Source organism: Trachurus japonicus, chromosome 23, assembly GCF_045865225.1.
Source record: "Trachurus japonicus isolate A0001 chromosome 23, Traja_1.0".
NCBI lineage: Eukaryota > Metazoa > Chordata > Actinopteri > Carangiformes > Carangidae > Trachurus > Trachurus japonicus.
Window position 1 is genome coordinate 4072294 of NC_140929.1, and position 19102 is coordinate 4091395.

Sequence of the window (19102 nt, forward strand, 5' to 3'; positions counted from 1 at the left end):
TTCAAGGAAGGAAGAAGGGAGGAAAGAAGGAAGGGGAAAAGGAAGAAAAGAAAGATGGAGGGAAGAAACAGATTTGTTCAAGGAAGGAAGAAGAAGGAAGGAAGAAGGGAAAGAAGGAAAGGGGAAAGAAGGAAGGGGGAAGATAGATGGAGGGAAGGAACGGATTCATTCAAGGATTCATTCTGTACATAAAACACCAACAGGAAGTTATTTTAAAGGAACTAAGTTATATCTGGGAAGTTAATTTATGCAAATATATGCAAATGACATGCGATGACATCACGCCGTATGTTGATGATGTCACGTTTCCCGCAGCAGAGTCAGACGGCGAGTCGAGCGAGTGGCCGATGGAGCAGGACGAGGTCATCGACGGGCTGCTGTGTGAGACGCCGGCGCTGCTGCTCCCGGCGCTGTCGCTGTCGCTCACCGTCGCCGGGGACGACGAGGACGAGGCGGCCGCTGCACCTGAACGCATCATCACCACCGCCGTGACCGCCGCTGTGACTCCGCCCACTCTGACCGCCACCGTCGCCAGTAGCAACAGCAGCAGCAGCAGCAGCAGCAGCAGTAACGCCGCCGCGAGTCAGAGCTCCGTGTCCAACCAGAGCAAAGGCATCAAGGTTTTAACTGTTTTCTTATTATTATTCTTTTTCTCTCTTTCTTCCACTTCTCCTCCTCCTCCTTTTTCTTTTTCTCCTCCTCCTCTCCCCCTCATTCTTTTTCTCCTCCTTCTTCCTCTTCTCTTTCTTTTTCTCCTCCTCCACTCTTCCTTCTTCTTCCTCTTCTCCTTCTTCTTCTCCTCCTCCTTCTACTTTTTCTCCTCCTTCTTCTTCTTCCTCCTCTTCTTTTTCTTCTTCTCCTCCTCCTTCTTCTTCATCTTCTCCTCCTCCTCCTTCTTCTTCCTCTTCTTTTTCTTCTACTCCTCCTCCGTCTTCTTTTTCTCCTCCTCCTCTTCTGTTTCGCCTCCTCCTTCTTTTTCTCCTCTTCTCTTCCTCCTTGTTCTTCTTCCTCTTTCCTTTTTTTCCTTCATTTCTTTTTCTCCTCCTTCTTCTTCCCATTCTCCTTCTTTTTCTCCTCCTCCTTCTTCTTCCTCTTTTTCTTCTTCTTCCCCTCCTCCTCCTCCTCCCTCCTCTTCTTCCTCTTTCCTTCTTCTCCTTCATTTCTTTTTCTCCTCTTCCTCTCCTCCTCCTCCTCCTCCTCCTTTTTCTTTTTCTCCTCCTTTTTCTTCTCCTTCATTTCTTTTTCTCCTCCTTCTTCTTCCTATTCTCCTTCTTTTTCTCCTCCTCCTCCTTCTTCCTCCTCTTCTTCTGTTTCTCCTCCTCTTTCATTTCTTTTTCTCCTCCTCCTTCTTCCTCCTCTTCTTCTGTTTCTCCTCCTCCTTCATTTCTTTTTCTCCTCCTTCTTCTTCCTCCTCTTCTTCTTCCTCCTTTTTCTCCTTCATTTCTTTTTCTCCTCCATCTCCTTCCTCCTCTTCTTCTTTTTCTCCTCCTCTCCTCCTCCTTTTTCCTCCTCTTCTTCTCCTCCTCCTCCTTTTTCTTCTCATTCTTTTTCTCTTCCTCTTCTCCTCCTCCTTCTTCTTCCTCTTCTTTTTCTCCTCCTCCTCCTTCTTCCTCTTGTCCTTCTTCTTCTTCTTCTCCTCCTTCTTCCTCCTCTTTGTCTTCCTCTTTCCTTCTTCTCCTTCATTTCTTATTCTCCTCCTCCTTCTTTTTCTTCCTATTCTTATACTCCCCCTCCTCTCCTCCTCCTTCCACTTCTCCTCCTCCTTCTTCTTTTTCTCCTCCACTTCTCCTTCTCCTCTTCTTCTTTTTATCCTCCTCTCCCCTCCTCCTTCTTCTTCCTCTTCTTCTTCCTCTTTCCTTCTTCTCCTTCATTTCTTTTTCTCCTCCTCCTCCTTTTTCTTCTCCTTCTTTTGTCCTCTTCTTCTCCTCCTCCTCCTTTTTCTTCTCATTCTTTTTCTCTTCCTCTTCTCCTCCTCCTTCTTCTTCCTCTTCTTTTTCTCCTCCTCCTCCTCCTCCTTCTTCCACTTCTCATCCTTCTTCTTCTTCTCCTCCACTTCTCCTTCTCCTCTTCTTCTTTTTATCCTCCTCTCCCCTCCTCCTTCTTCCTCCTCTTCTTCTTCCTCTTTCCTTCTTCTCCTTCATTTCTTTTTGTCCTCCTCCTCCTTCTTCCACTTCCCCTCCTCCCCTCCTCCTCATTCTTCTTCTTCACTTTGTTCCCAGTTAAATGTAAATAACGTGTTTTTAACATCTCAGATCTCTCCTTCTTCTCCTCCCTCCCAGATAAAGGAGGAGAACGTCCTCCCTCAGATCAAACTGGAGCCTCATGAGGTCGATCAGTTTCTCAACCTGTCGCCTAAAGGTCAGACTCTCTCTCTCTCTCTCTCTCTCTCTCTCTCTCTCTCTCTCTCTCTCTCTCTCTCTCTCTCTCTCTCTCTGTCTCTCTCTCTCTCTCTCTCTCCTCATCCTGTTGTTGTGATGCTGTGTCGCCCCCTGCTGGTCGACTCCTCACATCACCGACATCGATATTAAAACTCCTGCATGTTGTCCTCCTGGGTCAAGGAAGGAAGGAAGGACAAAGGGAAGGATGGGAGGAAAGAGGGAAGGGAAAAAGGAAGGAAAGATAGATGGAGGGAGGGAAAAGATTTGTTCAAAGAAGGAAGAAGGGAAAGGAGGAAGGGGAAAGGGAGGAAAGAAAGATGGAGGGAAGGAACAGATCAATCAGGTCAATCGGGTCAAAAAGCAAGGAAGGAAGGGAGAGAAAAAGGATTGTGGACAGAAGGAAGGGGGAAAAGGAAGGAAAGAAAGATGGAGGGAAGGAAGGAACGGATTTGTTCAAGGAAGGAAGAAGAAGGAGGGAAGAAGGGAAAGAAGGAAGGGGGAAAGGAAAGATGGAGGGAAGCAACAGATTTGTTCAAGGAAGGAAGAAGGGAAAGAAGGAAGGGGAAAATGAAGGAAAGAAAGATGGAGGGAGGAAGGGATGGAATGGATTTGTTCAAGGAAGGAAGAAGGGAAAGAAGGGAGGAAAGAAGGAAGGGGAAAAGGAAGGAAAGATGGAGGGAATGAACGGATTTGTACAAGGAAGGAAGAAGAAGGAAGGACAAAGGGAAAGATGGAATGAAAGAAGGAAGGGGAAAAGGAAGGAAAGAAAGATGGAGGGAGGGAACGGATTTGTTCAAGGAAGGAAGAAGAAGGAAGGAAGAAGGGAGGGAGGAAAAAAGAGTTGTGGAAAAAAGGAAGGAAAGAAGGAAGGATGGAGGAAAGGAACAGAATGGGTCAATCGGGTCAAAAAGCAAGGAAGGAAGGGAGAGAAAAAGGATTGTGGACAGAAGGAAGGGGAAAAGATAGGAACGAAAGATGGAGGGAAGGAACAGATCAGGTCAATTGGATCAAAAGAGGAAGGAAGAAGAAGTAAGGACAAAGGGAAGGAAGGAAGGAAGGGAGGAAAAAAGGAAGGAAAGAAGGAAGGATGGAGGAAGGGAACAGATTGAAGGACAACAGGAGGGATAAACTAAACAAATCTTCCTCTTCTCCTCCTCCTCCAGGTCTGGAGTCTCTGCAGATGCCTCCGACTCCTCCCAGTTCCCACGGCAGCGACTCCGAGGGCAGCCAGAGCCCCGTCCACGCTCCGCCCGGCCTCTCCTCCTGCCCCACCTCCCCCACCAGCCCCTCCCCCTCCCCCTCCCCGGCCGGCCTCAAGGTGTCGCCGCGGCAACCCTCCTCCCTGTCCAACTCCCCGCTGCTCACCGCCCCCCACGTAAGAACAAACCTCGTCAGAAACCAGAATAACTTCACTAAAGACTGTCAAATAAATGAATATAAGCATAAATATAGCCATGAAATGAGTCCCGAATTAAATAAATCGGAAGATGTATAGATAAATATGTGTAAAATATATATTAAAAGTAAATTAAATACATAGATTCATTTATATTTTGATTTTTATTGCACAGATACAACAGCAAATTGATATTGCACAAATAATTTAGCATATTATTGCACATGAAGGAAGGAATAGGCTACAATCCACTGTATCTTGTGCCCAAGTGCTACACAAGAAAAGGATAAAAAGGATATTACTATTTAGCTAAGCCTTTATTTCGAACATGTAAGGTAGTATGAAAAGAGACTGACAAAAAACAAAGCAAACAGTAATAGAAAACAAATTAAATTCATCAACAGTCTTAACATGCTCGAAAGGGAATGGGAAGAAGTAAAAAACAAACAAAAAAAAAACGTACTCCTTGTCCTTTTTATCATCTTATCCTCTAATAATTATTGTCAATATTCCTTTTCAATATTGTCAATATTACTTTTCAATATATATATAAGCAACAAATCCATTCAAGATGTACATACACCCATATACAGACCTATATACATGCATATTCAGCCAATATGCATCTATTTACAACCCATATACAGTCATACACACATATGTAAATATACACCCACACCTAAATATATGCACACAAATCCAAATTCATATACACACATTTACAGACTCTCATTCTACCTTTTGAAATGGGTTATGTTTCAGCTGCTTTAACTTAAAAGATAAAAGATAAAAAGGATAAAAACACTCCAAAAATTGATAAATAGCAGCAGATGAATAATGAACAAGACGAAAAATGAGACTAGAGTCACTGTGTTTTTGTTTAATAGCGCTATAACTATAGATATGGACCTGATTAACATGTTAATAACGTATAATATGTGTGTGTGTGTGTGTGTGTGTGTGTAGAAGCTGCAGGGCTCGGGGCCTCTGATCCTGACGGAGGAGGAGCGGCGCACCCTGGTGGCCGAAGGTTACCCCGTCCCCACCAAACTGCCCCTCACCAAGGCCGAGGAGAAGGCGCTGAAGAAGATCCGCAGGAAGATCAAGAACAAGGTCTGAAGCGTTTCCTTCTACAGACGTTTCTAGTTTAGTTTCTCTGTTTGGAACCAGTTTGTATTCAACTCAACTTAAAACAACTTAAAGAGAAAGAACCGTCCTCTAATATTCATCAATACCAATTTAGTTGAATCTTACTGTTTGGTTTAAACATTAATGTAGATGCACGATTTACATCAATGGTTCTCAAAGTGGAGTCCCCAATTTTTTCTCGAAATTTTACCACATTTTTCGTTTTCCTAGAATTTTGAACCACTATTTATTACTTTTATTTTTTTTTGAGAAATTTTACCACATTTTCTAGAATTTTTTTTTTTTTAAATCTTACCACTTTTTTGAGAATTTTTTTTTTTTGAGAAATGTTACCACTTTTTCTAGAATTTTTTTTTTAAATCTTACCACTTTTTTGAGATTTCTTTTTTTTTTTTGAGAAATTTTACCACTTTTTCTAGAATTTTTTTTTTTTAAATCTTACCACTTTTTCTAGAATTTTTTTTTTTTAAATCTTACCACTTTTTGTAGAATTTTTTTTTTTTTTAATCTTACCACTTTTTTGAGAATTTTTTTTTTGGGGAGAAATTTTACCACTTTTTTCTAGAATTTTTTTTTTAATCTTACCACTTTTTTGAGAATTTTTTTTTTCAACTTTTTTTTTTTTTTAAGAATTTTTACCACTTTTTTCTAGAATTGTTTTTTTTTTGTGGCTTTTTTGCCTTTTTTTAAAAATTTGATAGCACAGTAGAGATAGACAGGAAAGGGGGAGGCAGAGAGAGGGGGAATGACATGCAGGAAAGGTCTGCCCAACGCGGGACTCGAACCAAGGACGCCTGCGTTGAGGACTGTAGCCTCTACATGGGGCGGCCGCTTTAAAGGTGTACAGAAAAGAAAACTGAATTTGAGCCCACTCTGGATCATAAAATTAATGTGATAACTCATCTTTCAGACGTTGTAGGCCAAACTTTGTGCAAAATTCTATTTTTGAGTAAATCCGGGATGAAAGTGTGTATTTTTTTTTTCGCATTGGATAATGCAGGCGCACGGATTATACGTCAGCCTGCACACGATTCACCAGCCACTGATATTGGATCCGTAATCCGTCATTCAAATGTCTGAGACACGCACACACACACAGAGCTCGGGCTCGCCCCAAACTTTGAATATCCCGCCCGCTCGATAACGACCAATCAAATTTGTTTTCCTTACTCGGGTAAACTCGTGTTGCAGCTCGTGACAACTCGGCGCGACAAACGGGACAAACGGCCATTTCTGTACACCTTTAACCACTGCGCCACACACCGCCCCTTTTCTAGAATTTTTAAAACATTTTTGGAACAATAGTACCATTTTTTTTCCAGAAATGTCTCTACAATATTTCCAAAAATTCATGCTATTGGCCCTATTTAGCTTACATTAACTAAAAAAGTACCGTTCTTCAGTCTCAGAACAAATATTTGTGTATTTCTGGTGTTTGCTTTAGGTCCATGGTCTAATTTGTGTCAATTTAGCTGTCCTTAATGTACAAAAGTTTGAGAACCACTGATTTACATAACTACACTTTGGCAGATATTTTTCTCTGAAAGTCATTATAGGTACTTATATTCTTGCCCTCAAACCAAATGTGGAACTCGTCGCCAAGACAGTTATCAACACAAATATTACAAAACCTCTGGCTTCTATCTAAGCTTTTATATCTTCCAATAACTTTTGGGATTCTGGTGTTATTCACTCTAAAGTTACAAATGGCCGCTCTAAACTTCTGATTTGGACACAATAAATACTTTTCTACTTTAAACTCTTGTTTGAACTCACCTGTTTGATTGAACCTGACATGAATGAATTTCATCATTAATCCCATTTCCTTCGTCTCTGTTCAGATCTCAGCTCAAGAGAGTCGCAGGAAGAAGAAGGAGTACATGGACGCTCTGGAGAAGAAGTGAGTTCTGCTTCTTCTTCATCATCCTTTTCATCAGATCCTGGATCAGTCTGCAGCAACAGACACTAATCACTATTTTTTATTATTGCTTTAAGTTCTAAGATCTTATATTTTTTAAGGTTTTAAGTCACTTCCTGTTTGCTGATCTGACCTTGAAGCTTGCAACAACTCAGATTTCCTACAGTTCTGAGTTGAATTTTAACACAAATTTGTCAGATACAGTAAATAATGTGTTTATTAAAGATATGTGCAGCATAAAAAAAAACTGAAACGCCACAGTTTTGTAAATATATAAACATATAAATGTCTAAATGTGATCAGTGAGTGACGCTGCAGTTCCTCTGTGTGGCCACAGGGTGGAGACCTGCTCCAACGAAAACAACGAGCTGCGCAGGAAAGTGGAAACTCTGGAGTGTACAAACAAGTACGTACTGTACCATCCACATTACACACACACACTCACACACACATTATACACACTCTCATTTAACATGCGGTGTATTTAACACACAATAAAATCCCTCAATTTATCATTAATTTGCATTTTAGACCCTCAACTTATCAAATTTAACTTTATTTTGAAGTAAAACAGGCTCAGACAGTTTATAAATCTATTTAATAGACTGAAACTGTTTCAGTTTATGATTGAGCTGTAACAAATCAGTGATATAGGTAATAATCAATACATAAAAATACAGTTAAAACTGCAAATAAAAGAGAATTTCATTATAAAAATATATAGTTTTTTCCTTATATATCTCCCACAAGTCTTCACTGCTCCGCTTTGGTGTTAATCAGTCTCTGTGTTGCTTGACTGACTGAGTGATTGATTGAGATTGATTGGTTGATTGATTGATAGATAGATTGATTGATCGGTTGGTTTCCCCTGACCTCAGACCAGCGTTCCTTCGTTCGTTCGTCCTGTTTATAAACCGACCCTGAGGACTCAGACTGAGCAGCGAACTTGAGGCCTGATGACAAGTCTGACTCGTGTCCGTCACAGAGATTCACCGAGGCTGACAATCAAAGCACCGCACACACACACACACACACACACAGACACACACACACACACACAGTGGATCAGTTCAGCTGCATCGATGCATAACCATGAGGTTTATTTTAATGTAAAATGTTCAGGCTGCTTCAAATAGACTGTTGTGTTGTCTGCTCTGGTTATGCATGACTGAACCGTGTGTGTGTCTATATATATATATATATATGTGTGTGTGTGCGTGTGTGTGTGTGTGTGTGTGTGTGTGTGTGGCTGACTTGAGATCTCAGCTGTTTAGCGTCTTGTGTTGCGCTCGATTGTTAAAGTGAGTTTTACTGAGAGTCGATTGTGTGTGTGTGTGTGTTGTTTGCTGCCCTTTGTAATGAAGCAACATCCATCCTCCCTTTGTCCTTCATCCTCCTCTCTCTCTGTCTCTCTCTTCTTTCCTCCTGGGCTCTGCTGGTCCAATAATTAACCCCTGAAATTATTGATTATTCTGATTTCTGATTGTTCACTGATTGAAAACCCCGATCGCCTTGGGAGAATTGATATTTTTAACGTTTACGACTCTGGTTCCAAACCTTTTTTTGGCTCGTGACCCCGTTCTGATATCCCAAATTTCTGGCGACCCTCTCTCTCTCTTTTTATATGCTAAATTTTATTTGAACTCGATTAATATTTGAGAAAGTGAAAGTTTAGAATACAGATTTTTAAGGTTGTATGTGGTGTTTTTAATCATAATTTTAAAAAGAATAATAATTAGTTAAAAAGATATTTTTATCATTCTTTTTTTTTAAATCAATTACTAGACATTTCAGGCGACCGCATTTGAATTCCAGGCGACCCCACGTGGGGTCCCGACCCCAAGGTTGAAAAGTACCGGTTTACGATCAATGAAAACTGATAAATACAGGCTCTGAATGTAAAGTTATTATTGATTGTAATAAAAATAAGAACAGTATTTGTATAAAACACCATTCACACACACACACACACACATACAGTGTTTTAACTTGAACCAATAAAACAGCAGCAAATAAAAGAAGTGAAGAACAACGACCTTCAGCAGCTGATGAACTGTGACTGTGTGTTTTTTTTATTTCCTAATAAAAGTTTATTGTAATAAATAAAAAATAATGATGTTATTAGCAATTAATAATTATATTTACTGGTCTCCACTGTAAAGTAGAAACACAGAAACAAAAACATCTGTTCAGTGGGAAAATACAATTAAAAATCTAAAGGAAATCGACTGAAACACAGAAACAAGGACGTTTAATCCATCGACGTTCATCAGCTGGAAGTGTGTGTGTGTCCTCCCTGTGTGTAGTGTGTAACGTTGTGTGTCTAACCTGTGTGTGTGTGTGTGTGTGTGTGTGCAGGTCTCTGCTGCAGCAGCTGCAGTCTCTCCAGGCGGTCGTGGCAGGAAAAGTCCCAAAGTCCTGCAGAGTGACGGGAACCCAGACCTCCTCCTGCCTGATGGTACGGCCCCGCGTGTGTGTGTGTGTGTGTGTGTGTGTGTGTGTGTGTGTGTGTGTGTGTGTGTGTGTGTGTGTGTGTGTGTGTGTGTGTTGAAACATTGATTGAAATATTGAATTTGAAACATCTGCCTCCATCGTTCATTAGCTCAGAGCAGCTCAGCATTTTGTTGTGATTCATAATTTATTTACCCCCTCGCTGCCTCCACCCTTCCTCTCTTTCTCTCTTTTTTGTATTTCTTTCTTTCCTTCTCTTTCTCTCTTTTTTTGTATTTCTTTCTCTCTCTTTTTTCTTTTTCTTTCTTTCTTTTTTGTTCTCTTTCTTTCTCTCTCTCTCCTCTCTCCTTACATTTCTTTCTTTCTTTCTTTCTTTCTTTCTTTCTTTCTTTCTCTCTCCTCTTTCCCTATGTTTCTTTCTTTCTTTCTCTCTCCCCTCTCTCTATGTTTCTTTCTTTCTTTCTTTCTTTCTTTCTCTCTCCTCTTTCCCTATCTCGCTCTCTTTCTCTCTTTTTTGTTTTTCTTTCTATCTCTCTCTCTCCTTTCTACCTCTCTTTCTCTTTTTCTCTCTTTTTTCTTTTTTGTTCTCTTTCTTTCTCTCCTCTCTCCCTACATTTCTTTCTTTCTCTCTCTCTCTCTCCTCTCTCCCTCTCTTTCTCTCTTTTTATTTTTCTTTCTTACTTTTTTTATTTCTCTCTCCTCTTTGCCTATCTCCCTCTCTTTCTCTTTCTTTTTTTAAATTCTCTGTCCTTCTCTCTCTCTCTCTCTAGGTTTTGTGCTCAGTCCAGGAAAAGTCACTGGTTCTGAAGTTTAGATTTTTCTGTGTCATCATCCATTTCGTTTTCTCTTTGTTGTAATTTATGATTAGCAACAATATGATTGTGATAAAGGACAAAACGGTAATAAAGGTTTATTAAAAGAATTAAAAATCAATCTCTCTCTCTCTCCATCCTCTCTCCATCTCTCAGGTGGTGGTGTTGTGCTTCGCCCTGTTCCTGGGGAGTTTCTACCCCTCCGGTCTGACTCCCTGCTCCTCCATCACCGAGTCCGGCCTCGCCTCCAAACAGCCGGCGCTCAAAGAGTCGTACACAACCACAGGTAACACACACACACACACACACTGCAACACACACACACACACACACACACACACACACTGAGGGCAACTTCACTACAATATGTTCAACTTTTCTTATCAGAGTTAGAAAGTATTTTGATCGAGGGTTTAAATAAAAGAGACGAATAAAGAAACACGGCGCTAAAGAGTCAGAGTGAGAATATGTTGAGTCGTAAACACACACAAACACACACACACAGACACACACACACACACACACACACACCGTCCTGCTGTTTCCTCTGTGATGAATCATCAGCTGTGAATCTGTGGACGTCCATCAGAACATCACCAATAATCAGATTCCTCCCACAAACAGCAGCTACACACACTGATTACAGGAGGTGACCTCAAACTGCTTCCTCCCACACACACACACACACACACACACACACACACACACACACACACACAAACACACACACACAAACACACAACACTTTTATAATAAAGACCTGATATAATTTTCTTAACAATGAAATCCAGTTTCCTTCCCGATCCTGCCCACACACTCACACACACACACATACATAATACTGTGTGTGTAGGATGCCACAGGGTGTGTTCAGTCTAAAAGTTTCAGTTTCTATAAAACAATACAACTTTTTTTTCTTTTTTAAAGGTTGGGTCTGGAGTTTTGTGCCCAAAAATAAACTTATACAAATGAAATCCGTCTTAGTCATCACCTGTGGGCTTCTAGTCCTGTGAAAACAAATCTAATTCTACTTAAAATAAGACTCATCACAAAGTAGCTTGTTTTAGACACTTTTTTTTTTACTTTTCTTTCTTATTACAAGCACAAAAAACTAGCTTTCACTGGCAGATTTTTCTAGGCCTACCTATTTCAATTGAAAATGTGTTTGAAACAAGTGAAAATTATCATTTTTTAGGTTATGAGTCTTTTTTTAAGTGGAAAGAGATTAGTTTTGACTAGAAATGAGACATTTTGACAAGAAATAGGACAAATATTCTTGGAAAGATTTTGAGTTTTTGCAGTGTTGCCAATGACGGAGCTGAGGTGAAGCTCTGTGCAGCAGAGTCGGAGGCTCAGGGCTGCTAGCCGCACTAGCTGTCTCTGATGCTAACGAGTGCTAGCACGTCTCTCTCTCTCTCAGCAGCAGCAGTCAGGACCGCAAAGAAAAAGAAATACAGTCTGAGTGAAGCGCTGGAGCCACGGACCGATTCCCGACCGTCACCGACAACTAAAGCCTCGACTGGTAACAAGTATTAGGGCAGTTGTAGCGAGCTAACTCGATGCTAACTTCGGTTAGCGGTAGCGGTTAGCATCCGCTGCTAACACCGTCTTCCCAGCTCACCACAACGGCATAACAACATAACACCAGAGGCTCCCGGTGTTGGTAACGGTCGGCTATCGGCCCAAGGCTCCAGCGCTTCACTCGGACTGTATTTCATTTCCTTTGTCGTCATGACAACCGCTGCTATCTGGGGCAGGAGGCTACAGAGCTTAGCCCGAGAGGAGGGGCCGAGTTTCAATGTTTTGTTTACAATCTGCAACAAACAAAACTCCACACTGCAAAAACTCAAAATCTTACCAAGAATATTTGCCTTATTTCTAGTCAAAATGTCATTTCTAGTCAAAACTAATCTCATACCACTTAAAATAAGACTCATCACATTAAAAAGTAGCTTGTTTTTAGAAACTTTTTACTTTTTTCAAGCATATTTTCACTTGAAATAAGTAGAAAAATCTGACAGTGGATCAAGTTTTTCTTTCTTATTACAAGCACAAAAATCTTGCTTTTACTGGCAGATGTTTCTACTTATTTCAATTGAAAATTACTTTGAAACAAGTGAAAACTGTCTAAAAACAAGTACATTTTTAGGTGATGAGTCTTATTTTAAGTGGAAAGGGGTTAGTATTGAGTGGAAATTAGACATTTTGACAAGAAATAAGACAAATGTTCTTGGAAAGATTTTGAGTTTTTGCAGTGCAGACTCTACCTTTAAATAAAAAAGAATAAAATCAATAAATGAAACAAACTCGGCTCATCGACATGTTTCTGCTCCTCAGTGAAGTCAAGGAGTTTGTTGTCGACCTTCGAGGACGAGCCGCAGCCTCACCTGCTCGGTCTGGGCGGAGAGTATCCCGACCAGGGCTGGGAGGACGCGCCCGCCGTCGTCATGGCGGCGTGGCGTCACTCGGAGCAACAGAAGGTGGTGGCGGAGCCCAGCCGGGTGGAGACACACCCGCCGTTCAGGAATAACAACAACGACACGCAGACGCAGAAAAACCTGCTGCTGGACCTGCACAGGTAATAACACACACTCTTTGTGTATCTTTGTAGTCACTTTGTGTCTCTTTGTAGCCACGTTGTATCTCTCCGTACTCACCTTATATCTCTTTGTAGCCACTTTGTATCTCTTTGTAGTCACTTTCTGTCTCTTTGTATTTCTTTGTAGTCACTTTGTCTCTTTGTAGTCACTTTGTGTCTCTTTGTAGTCACTTTGTGTCTCTTTGTAGTCACTTTGTATTTCTTTGTAGTCACTTTGTCTCTTTGTAGTCACTTTGTGTCTCTTCGTAGTCACTTTGTGTCTTTTTGTAGTCACTTTGTATTTCTTTGTAGTCACTTTGTCTCTTTGTAGTCACTTTGTGTCTCTTTGTAGTCACTTTGTGTCTCTTTGTAGTCACTTTGTATTTCTTTGTAGTCACTTTGTCTCTTAGTAGTGTGTCTCTTCGTAGTCACTTTGTGTCTCTTTGTAGTTACTTTGTGTCTCTTTGTAGTCACTTTGTATCTCTTTTGTAGTCACTTAATCTCTTTGTAGTCACTTTGTGTCTCTTTGTAGTCACTTTGTGTCTCTTTGTAGTCACTTTGTATCTCTTTGTAGTCACTTTGTGTCTCTTTGTAGTCACTTTGTATCTCTTTTGTAGCCACGTTGTATCTCTTTGTAGTCACTTTGTGTCTCTTTGTTGTCACTTTGTATCTCTTTGTAGCCACGTTGTATCGCTCCGTACTCACCTTATATCTCTTTGTAGCCACTTTGTATCTCTTTGTAGTCACTTTCTGTCTCTTTGTAGTCACTTTGTATTTCTTTGTAGTCACTTTGTCTCTTTGTAGTCACTTTGTGTCTCTTTGTAGTCACTTTGTATCTCTTTGTGTCTCTTTGTAGTCACTTTGTATTTCTTTGTAGTCACTTTGTGTCTCTTTGTAGTCACTTTGTATCTCTTTGTGTCTCTTTGTAGTCACTTTGTATTTCTTTGTAGTCACTTTGTATTTCTTTGTAGTCACTTTGTATCTCTTTGTGTCTTTGTAGTCACCTTTTATGTCTTTGTATCTCTTTGTAGTCACTTTGTATCTCTTTGTAGTCACTTTGTATCTCTTTATAGTCACTTTGTGTCTCTTTGTAGTCACTTTGTATCTCTTTGTGTCTTTGTAGTCACCTTTTATGTCTTTCTATCTCTTTGTAGTCACTTTCTATCTCTTTGTAGTCACATTTTATGTCTTATGGCTTCTTGTTACCCTTTTGACTCTTTGTAGTTGTCTTGTTATTTCATTGTTTGTTGTGCATCTTTTTTCAACATTTGATCAAGAAACATTCCCAGTTGACCCCAGTTGACCTCTGTTGACCTTTGTTGACCTCTGTTGACCTCTGTCTCACCTGTGTCTTCTCTCCCTCAGGTCTCTGGAGCAGAGGACGAATGAAAGCAGTAGTAAAGTTTTAGAGTTGGAGCGAACGGTCAACGAGACCTCATGAGGTCGACGTCAACACCCCCTCCCCACACCTCTACCCTCTACACCCCATGATGACCTTTGACCTTCCCCCTCTAGAGCATGGTTCAGTGTCCTGGAGCAAACCTCATACAGTAGTTCCCACTGCTGATTGTTTAAGGTCATTTTTTTTCAAATCACTGTACACTGTAATAATTAATATTAATAATATTGATAATATTAATAATAATGATAATGATAATAATAATAACAAATGGGCACTGGTTGCCTTTATTCTGAAGTAAAAGTTGCACTGAATATTTTTTACACAACTCAACTCACCAGTTTTAGTCATCTTAATGGATCCGGCTTGAAACACTGTTAAAAACCACATTCAGATAAATAATAAAAAAAACAGATCGAGGGAAAATTAAATCCAGTGTAAAGTGTCTTAAATTATGACGTGAGGCTTTTTACAGGACACTGACGAGGACCTCTGTATTTATAGAAACCTTTTATGTTTTTCAAAAATGTATTTCTCTTTTGTAGTTGTATTTCTTTTTAATATAAAATGTTTTAATTCGATTTCAGTAACGCATACTTCACATTTTGATACTTTATTTGTGTTCATACTGTATTTTGTGATTTATTTTATTGTACTCTTTTATATGTATATTGTTCATTTGTCTTTGTCTGACTCGAGATTTCGCACATCAAGGGTTTAGCTCGAGGTTCCTGCGCTTATACGGAAAAATCAAGTGAATATTATGGGATATTTAAGGCAGTTGATGACCAAATGTCATTTTCATTAATCGTCTGACAATTGTAAAAATCATATTTTGGATATTTACATTAGGGATAAACTCGAATCTTCCACTTTTTTCACATTAAATTGACTGAAATATTTAAAAATCCAGTCAAAAATTAAGGTTTGCGAACGGAAAAAGGGCAAAAAGTGGATTATTTTTTACAGTGTTTTATATTTAAGATGTAGGGATCCTCATAACGACTTAGCTTTAAAGGAGCTAATTCAGATTTTGGTCAGTAAACACATCTTAATTGACAAATAGAGTTAGAAGGAGATGATTGACATGTTAATTAGTGAGCCAGATTTCAGATTTCACTTCCTGCACTATAGATCTTTTGACCTTTTCTTCTTCACTTTGCAACCTTTATCTGCTACTTCTTCAGCATTTGCCAAAAAATATATTTCTTCCCAGAAATATTACAAAAAAAAAGAAAAGGATTTATTTTTGTAAATATGTGTTATGTGTTAATAAATAAGGAAGTCTAAATGTGTCTGGGATCTGTGGGTTAAAAACAAATCCATAATTCATTCCCAGTCTATTCTGGATGCAGTTGTTGAGTTGATAAATTATGAACGTGAGGCGGCGCAGCAGCGTTCAGTTTGATGATGATTCACAGATCGTGGCTTTAAAAGTCTTTGAGCTGTAGCTGAATTTATTACAGGAACATTTCTGAGCTTTATTCAAACATGTTCTTTGATGTGTTACAGAGCAAACCAGACGCGAGGCCACTTCACTGTCTGTGCATCCAAGTTGTAAATATGACGTTGCCCATTTTTATTGAGATTAAACCGAAGCCCAGATATTTGTTTTTAGAGCAGAGAGGGTGAACTTAAACAGATCCCAGCCCAGTTCACAGACGAGAACACATCGTTTTTATATCGTATATCTATCGTAGATCAGTGGCTGCTGTTGTTAGGATTCACTTCCTCCCTGGTAAAGCAAAGTTTATTATAATTATTATTGTCGTGGTTTCTGAGGGTTTAAGGAACCGACACATTCCTGTGCAGGAGATAGATACTGGATTTTATTTTGAAATTCTCTTGTAGTAAAGCGTGAGACTTTAAAGCAGCCAAGTGGAGCGTTTTTTTCTAAATTCCAGTGTTGCTTCTGTGTAAAAGTCACCTGACTCGGACTTTCTGTCTTTTTGCATTCGAATGAATAAAGTATTTTCCTTAGTAAAAGCATACTTCCTGTTTCTGTGTGTGGTCTGTTCATGATGGGATTGTTGTTGCTGTTGATAATGACGATGGTTTTTCTTCTGGGTGTCTGTCTGCTGCTCTTACTAAAATAAACAGTGGCATTGTGATGATAATAGATTGTATTTCTAGTTTCACCACATAAACACCAGAGTGCAGACTGAGAACTATGTACACTGCAAAACACAATATATGAAAAACATCATAAAAGGCTGCAGCATTGTTTTATAAACCAATGTTTTTAAAAAGGAAAACCAGGAATGTCACAGATTAAACCACACACTATTATTTTAAATGGACTATAAAAACTAATCAAAAGAACATTTTTGTACTTAAAGCAGAAGTAAGTGGTCCGGTCGTTTTCGCTAATGCTGCGTTCCAGGCAGGCTTTTGAAATCGTAAATTACAGCTTCAAGTCACAACTTACGACTTTGTAGCGTTCCAGGCAACCCACTCGTGTTTTTCCGACCTGTTTTACCTGTGAAAGTCACTATAACGGCCACTCGTAACTTCTGACCTGTGAAGTCGTACCAGATCGAACTGGTACCACTTCACGGCCGGAAAAATACGAGTTTCCTTGAACGCACCATAACAGTCCTCGTCCCTACGTCACCACATTCACGGCGTCCCTTGGCTGCACACACAGCCCTGCGTGCCGTTCTCTCTCCTCATTGGATAAAAACTGTAGGATACGATAAAAGTTTTCTCCTCGGCTCAGAGCAGAGCAGAGTGACTGACAGACCCGTGTTTCAGACCAAACACTCTATGTAAGTGATTGCTGTCGGAAGATATAACTATTTAAGACTTATATTAACACAAATATATCACTTACTTCTGCTTTCAATACACCATTTAAAAATAGTTTGAAGAAAACATAGTAGAATCAATATTCACAAATGAAATAAAGAAATGTTTTATGAAGCAATTTCAACAATTTTTTTAATACAATTCGTACCAATTCTTTGTAAATTGTTCTTCTACACATCATTACCCCAGTGCCCAACAGTTTGTTTTCTTTTTATTCTTATTCTTAGTGATTAAATCTAGCTTTTATTGATAAAGGCATCCAGTTCCTTTAAAAGGTTAAAAAGTCAGATATCCTTTCATAGCAACATGTTTTCTCTAAAATCTCTCTCCACATATCAATAGATCAATAACTCAAACAGCTGCTTCCACACAGAACATAGAACAACCTCTTTCAGGTTTCAAAGCAACAACTTTAAATTAAATTAAGTTAAGGCCCAAACTCCATTAGGACAGAGAGGAGTCTCATGAAAACACACGGAGCTTCATCGACGAGGATCCTTAAAATAGATTATCACCGTCGTCATCAGCGGCAGCGACGGTGGCGCCTCATGAAACGAACGTAGCGGCGCAAATTGCTCTGACAACAATCCCAGAGCTGCACAACAGCAACAATGAAGCTGAGCAGCAGTTACAGTTACAGTTACTGTTACAGCAACTCATTTGTAAGGCAAGGCATCTTTATTTATATAGTGCATTTCATACCAAGGCAACTCAATGTGCTTTACATAAAGACAAAACATTAAAAAAAATTAAAAAAAAACAGCATAAAAACCAAAAACACAAAGTTAAAAGCAGGAGCAAAGAAGAATAAAAAGGTCAAAAATAATAATAATAAAGTTTACAATTCTTAAAAGGAGCTCAGCCATAAGCACATGAAAAGAGAAATGTTTTTAACCTGGATTTAAAGGTGCTCACAGTTGGGGCTGATCTCAGTTCTGCTGGTAGTTTGTTCCAGTTGTTTGCAGCATAACAACTAAATGCTGCTTCACCATGTCTGGTTGTAATGGAGTTGACATAAATAACTGAGCAGAGTTTCTGAAAAACAGGTGATGAACAGAACAGAAGGTGAAAAAAATCTGATTTTATTATTGGAGAAAGGATTATGGGATTGTTTTCTTTCTTCTTATTCTTATTCTCCTCAGGTTTTCCAACCACCTGAGGCTTCTTGTCTATGTTTGGCTGCAGTTCTTGGTAAAAAAAAAAAGAAAAGAAAGTGATTTCATAACACCAACACGACGTCATTGCTTTTTATTGTTTTTTTTTCTGGGTATTTCCTTGGAAATCAGACTGGATAACCCGAAGAGAGAGAGAGAGAGATTTGGTTTCCGTTGCCAAATGAAACCTGTTCTGTGATTCCAGTTGAGTTTCTGCTCGTTTTATCAAACCAAAAGATCTTAATTTAAAAACACGTCTGCTGCCAAAAAAACAAGCCTGTGAAGTGAAGTGAAGTGCAGGTTTTTTTAAAGATGGAGGATGACTTTTGAAATCTTCAACATGTTTTCACAAGAAGCAGAAAGTTACAGTGAAAGACTCAACGTCCCTGTTGGTGCAGGGATTTGACCTTTGACCCCTGACCTCCACTGTTCACAGGCCTACAGTAAGTTTGTGTGTGCGCTAGACCGCCTGAACAGAGACCAAGACACTACCAAGACCAGAGAGTATCAAGACCAAGACCAAGACCAAGTCAAGACTAAGACCAGTTGAGCTCAAGACCGAGAACGAGACCAAAAAACCCAACTAGTTACACCATATTTTGCTATTCCGCATGAGTTGTAGAACGCGAGAGGACGAGTGTCAACGTGTCTGTGTCACAAAACGCATTTTTGGTTCCACCTGAAGGGGGTGTATAATAAATAACGAAATCCCCCCCAAAAAAGCATTCCTGCATGGATATTGTAGGCCAGTGGTTCTCAACTGGTGGGTCACGGACCCATTCTGGAGGGGTCGCAGACAGCTGGTCAAAAAAGTAAACAATATTTAATGCACATCTGATGTTGGACATGTCTTTTATTTTGAAAAATAACTTATATTGAAAGGCACACGAGACACGTGAACACATTCATGCTCCTCCTCAGTTTCTTATTATTTGCTCTGAATGCAAAGATATTAGTTTCTTATTAATGTGGCCTGAATGCAGTGAATCTTGTTTTGTTTTGTGGGTCTTTATTTTGTGCAATTTGATATTTATTCACTTGTGTGAACATGCTCTGAAT

At 39.6% G+C, this 19102-nt stretch overlaps 1 protein-coding gene across 2 annotated transcripts in view; it reads left to right on the forward strand.

The window, feature by feature from the left end:
* creb3l2 (cAMP responsive element binding protein 3-like 2) overlaps nt 1-16072 on the forward strand; it is a 42894-nt gene extending 26822 nt beyond the window's left edge. The window contains exons 3-12 of one of the 2 annotated variants that reach the window (XM_085769326.1): nt 316-620; nt 2280-2358; nt 3542-3753; nt 4741-4887; nt 6765-6823; nt 7179-7247; nt 9200-9299; nt 10261-10390; nt 12442-12682; nt 14048-16072. In XM_085769326.1, the coding sequence (XP_085625452.1) occupies nt 316-620; nt 2280-2358; nt 3542-3753; nt 4741-4887; nt 6765-6823; nt 7179-7247; nt 9200-9299; nt 10261-10390; nt 12442-12682; nt 14048-14123 (1418 nt within the window). In that variant the 3' untranslated portion in view covers nt 14124-16072. The remainder of the gene's footprint in view (nt 1-315; nt 621-2279; nt 2359-3541; nt 3754-4740; nt 4888-6764; nt 6824-7178; nt 7248-9199; nt 9300-10260; nt 10391-12441; nt 12683-14047) is intronic. The other variant, XM_085769327.1, reaches the window with a different exon arrangement.
* The last annotated feature ends 3030 nt before the right edge of the window (nt 16073-19102 follow it).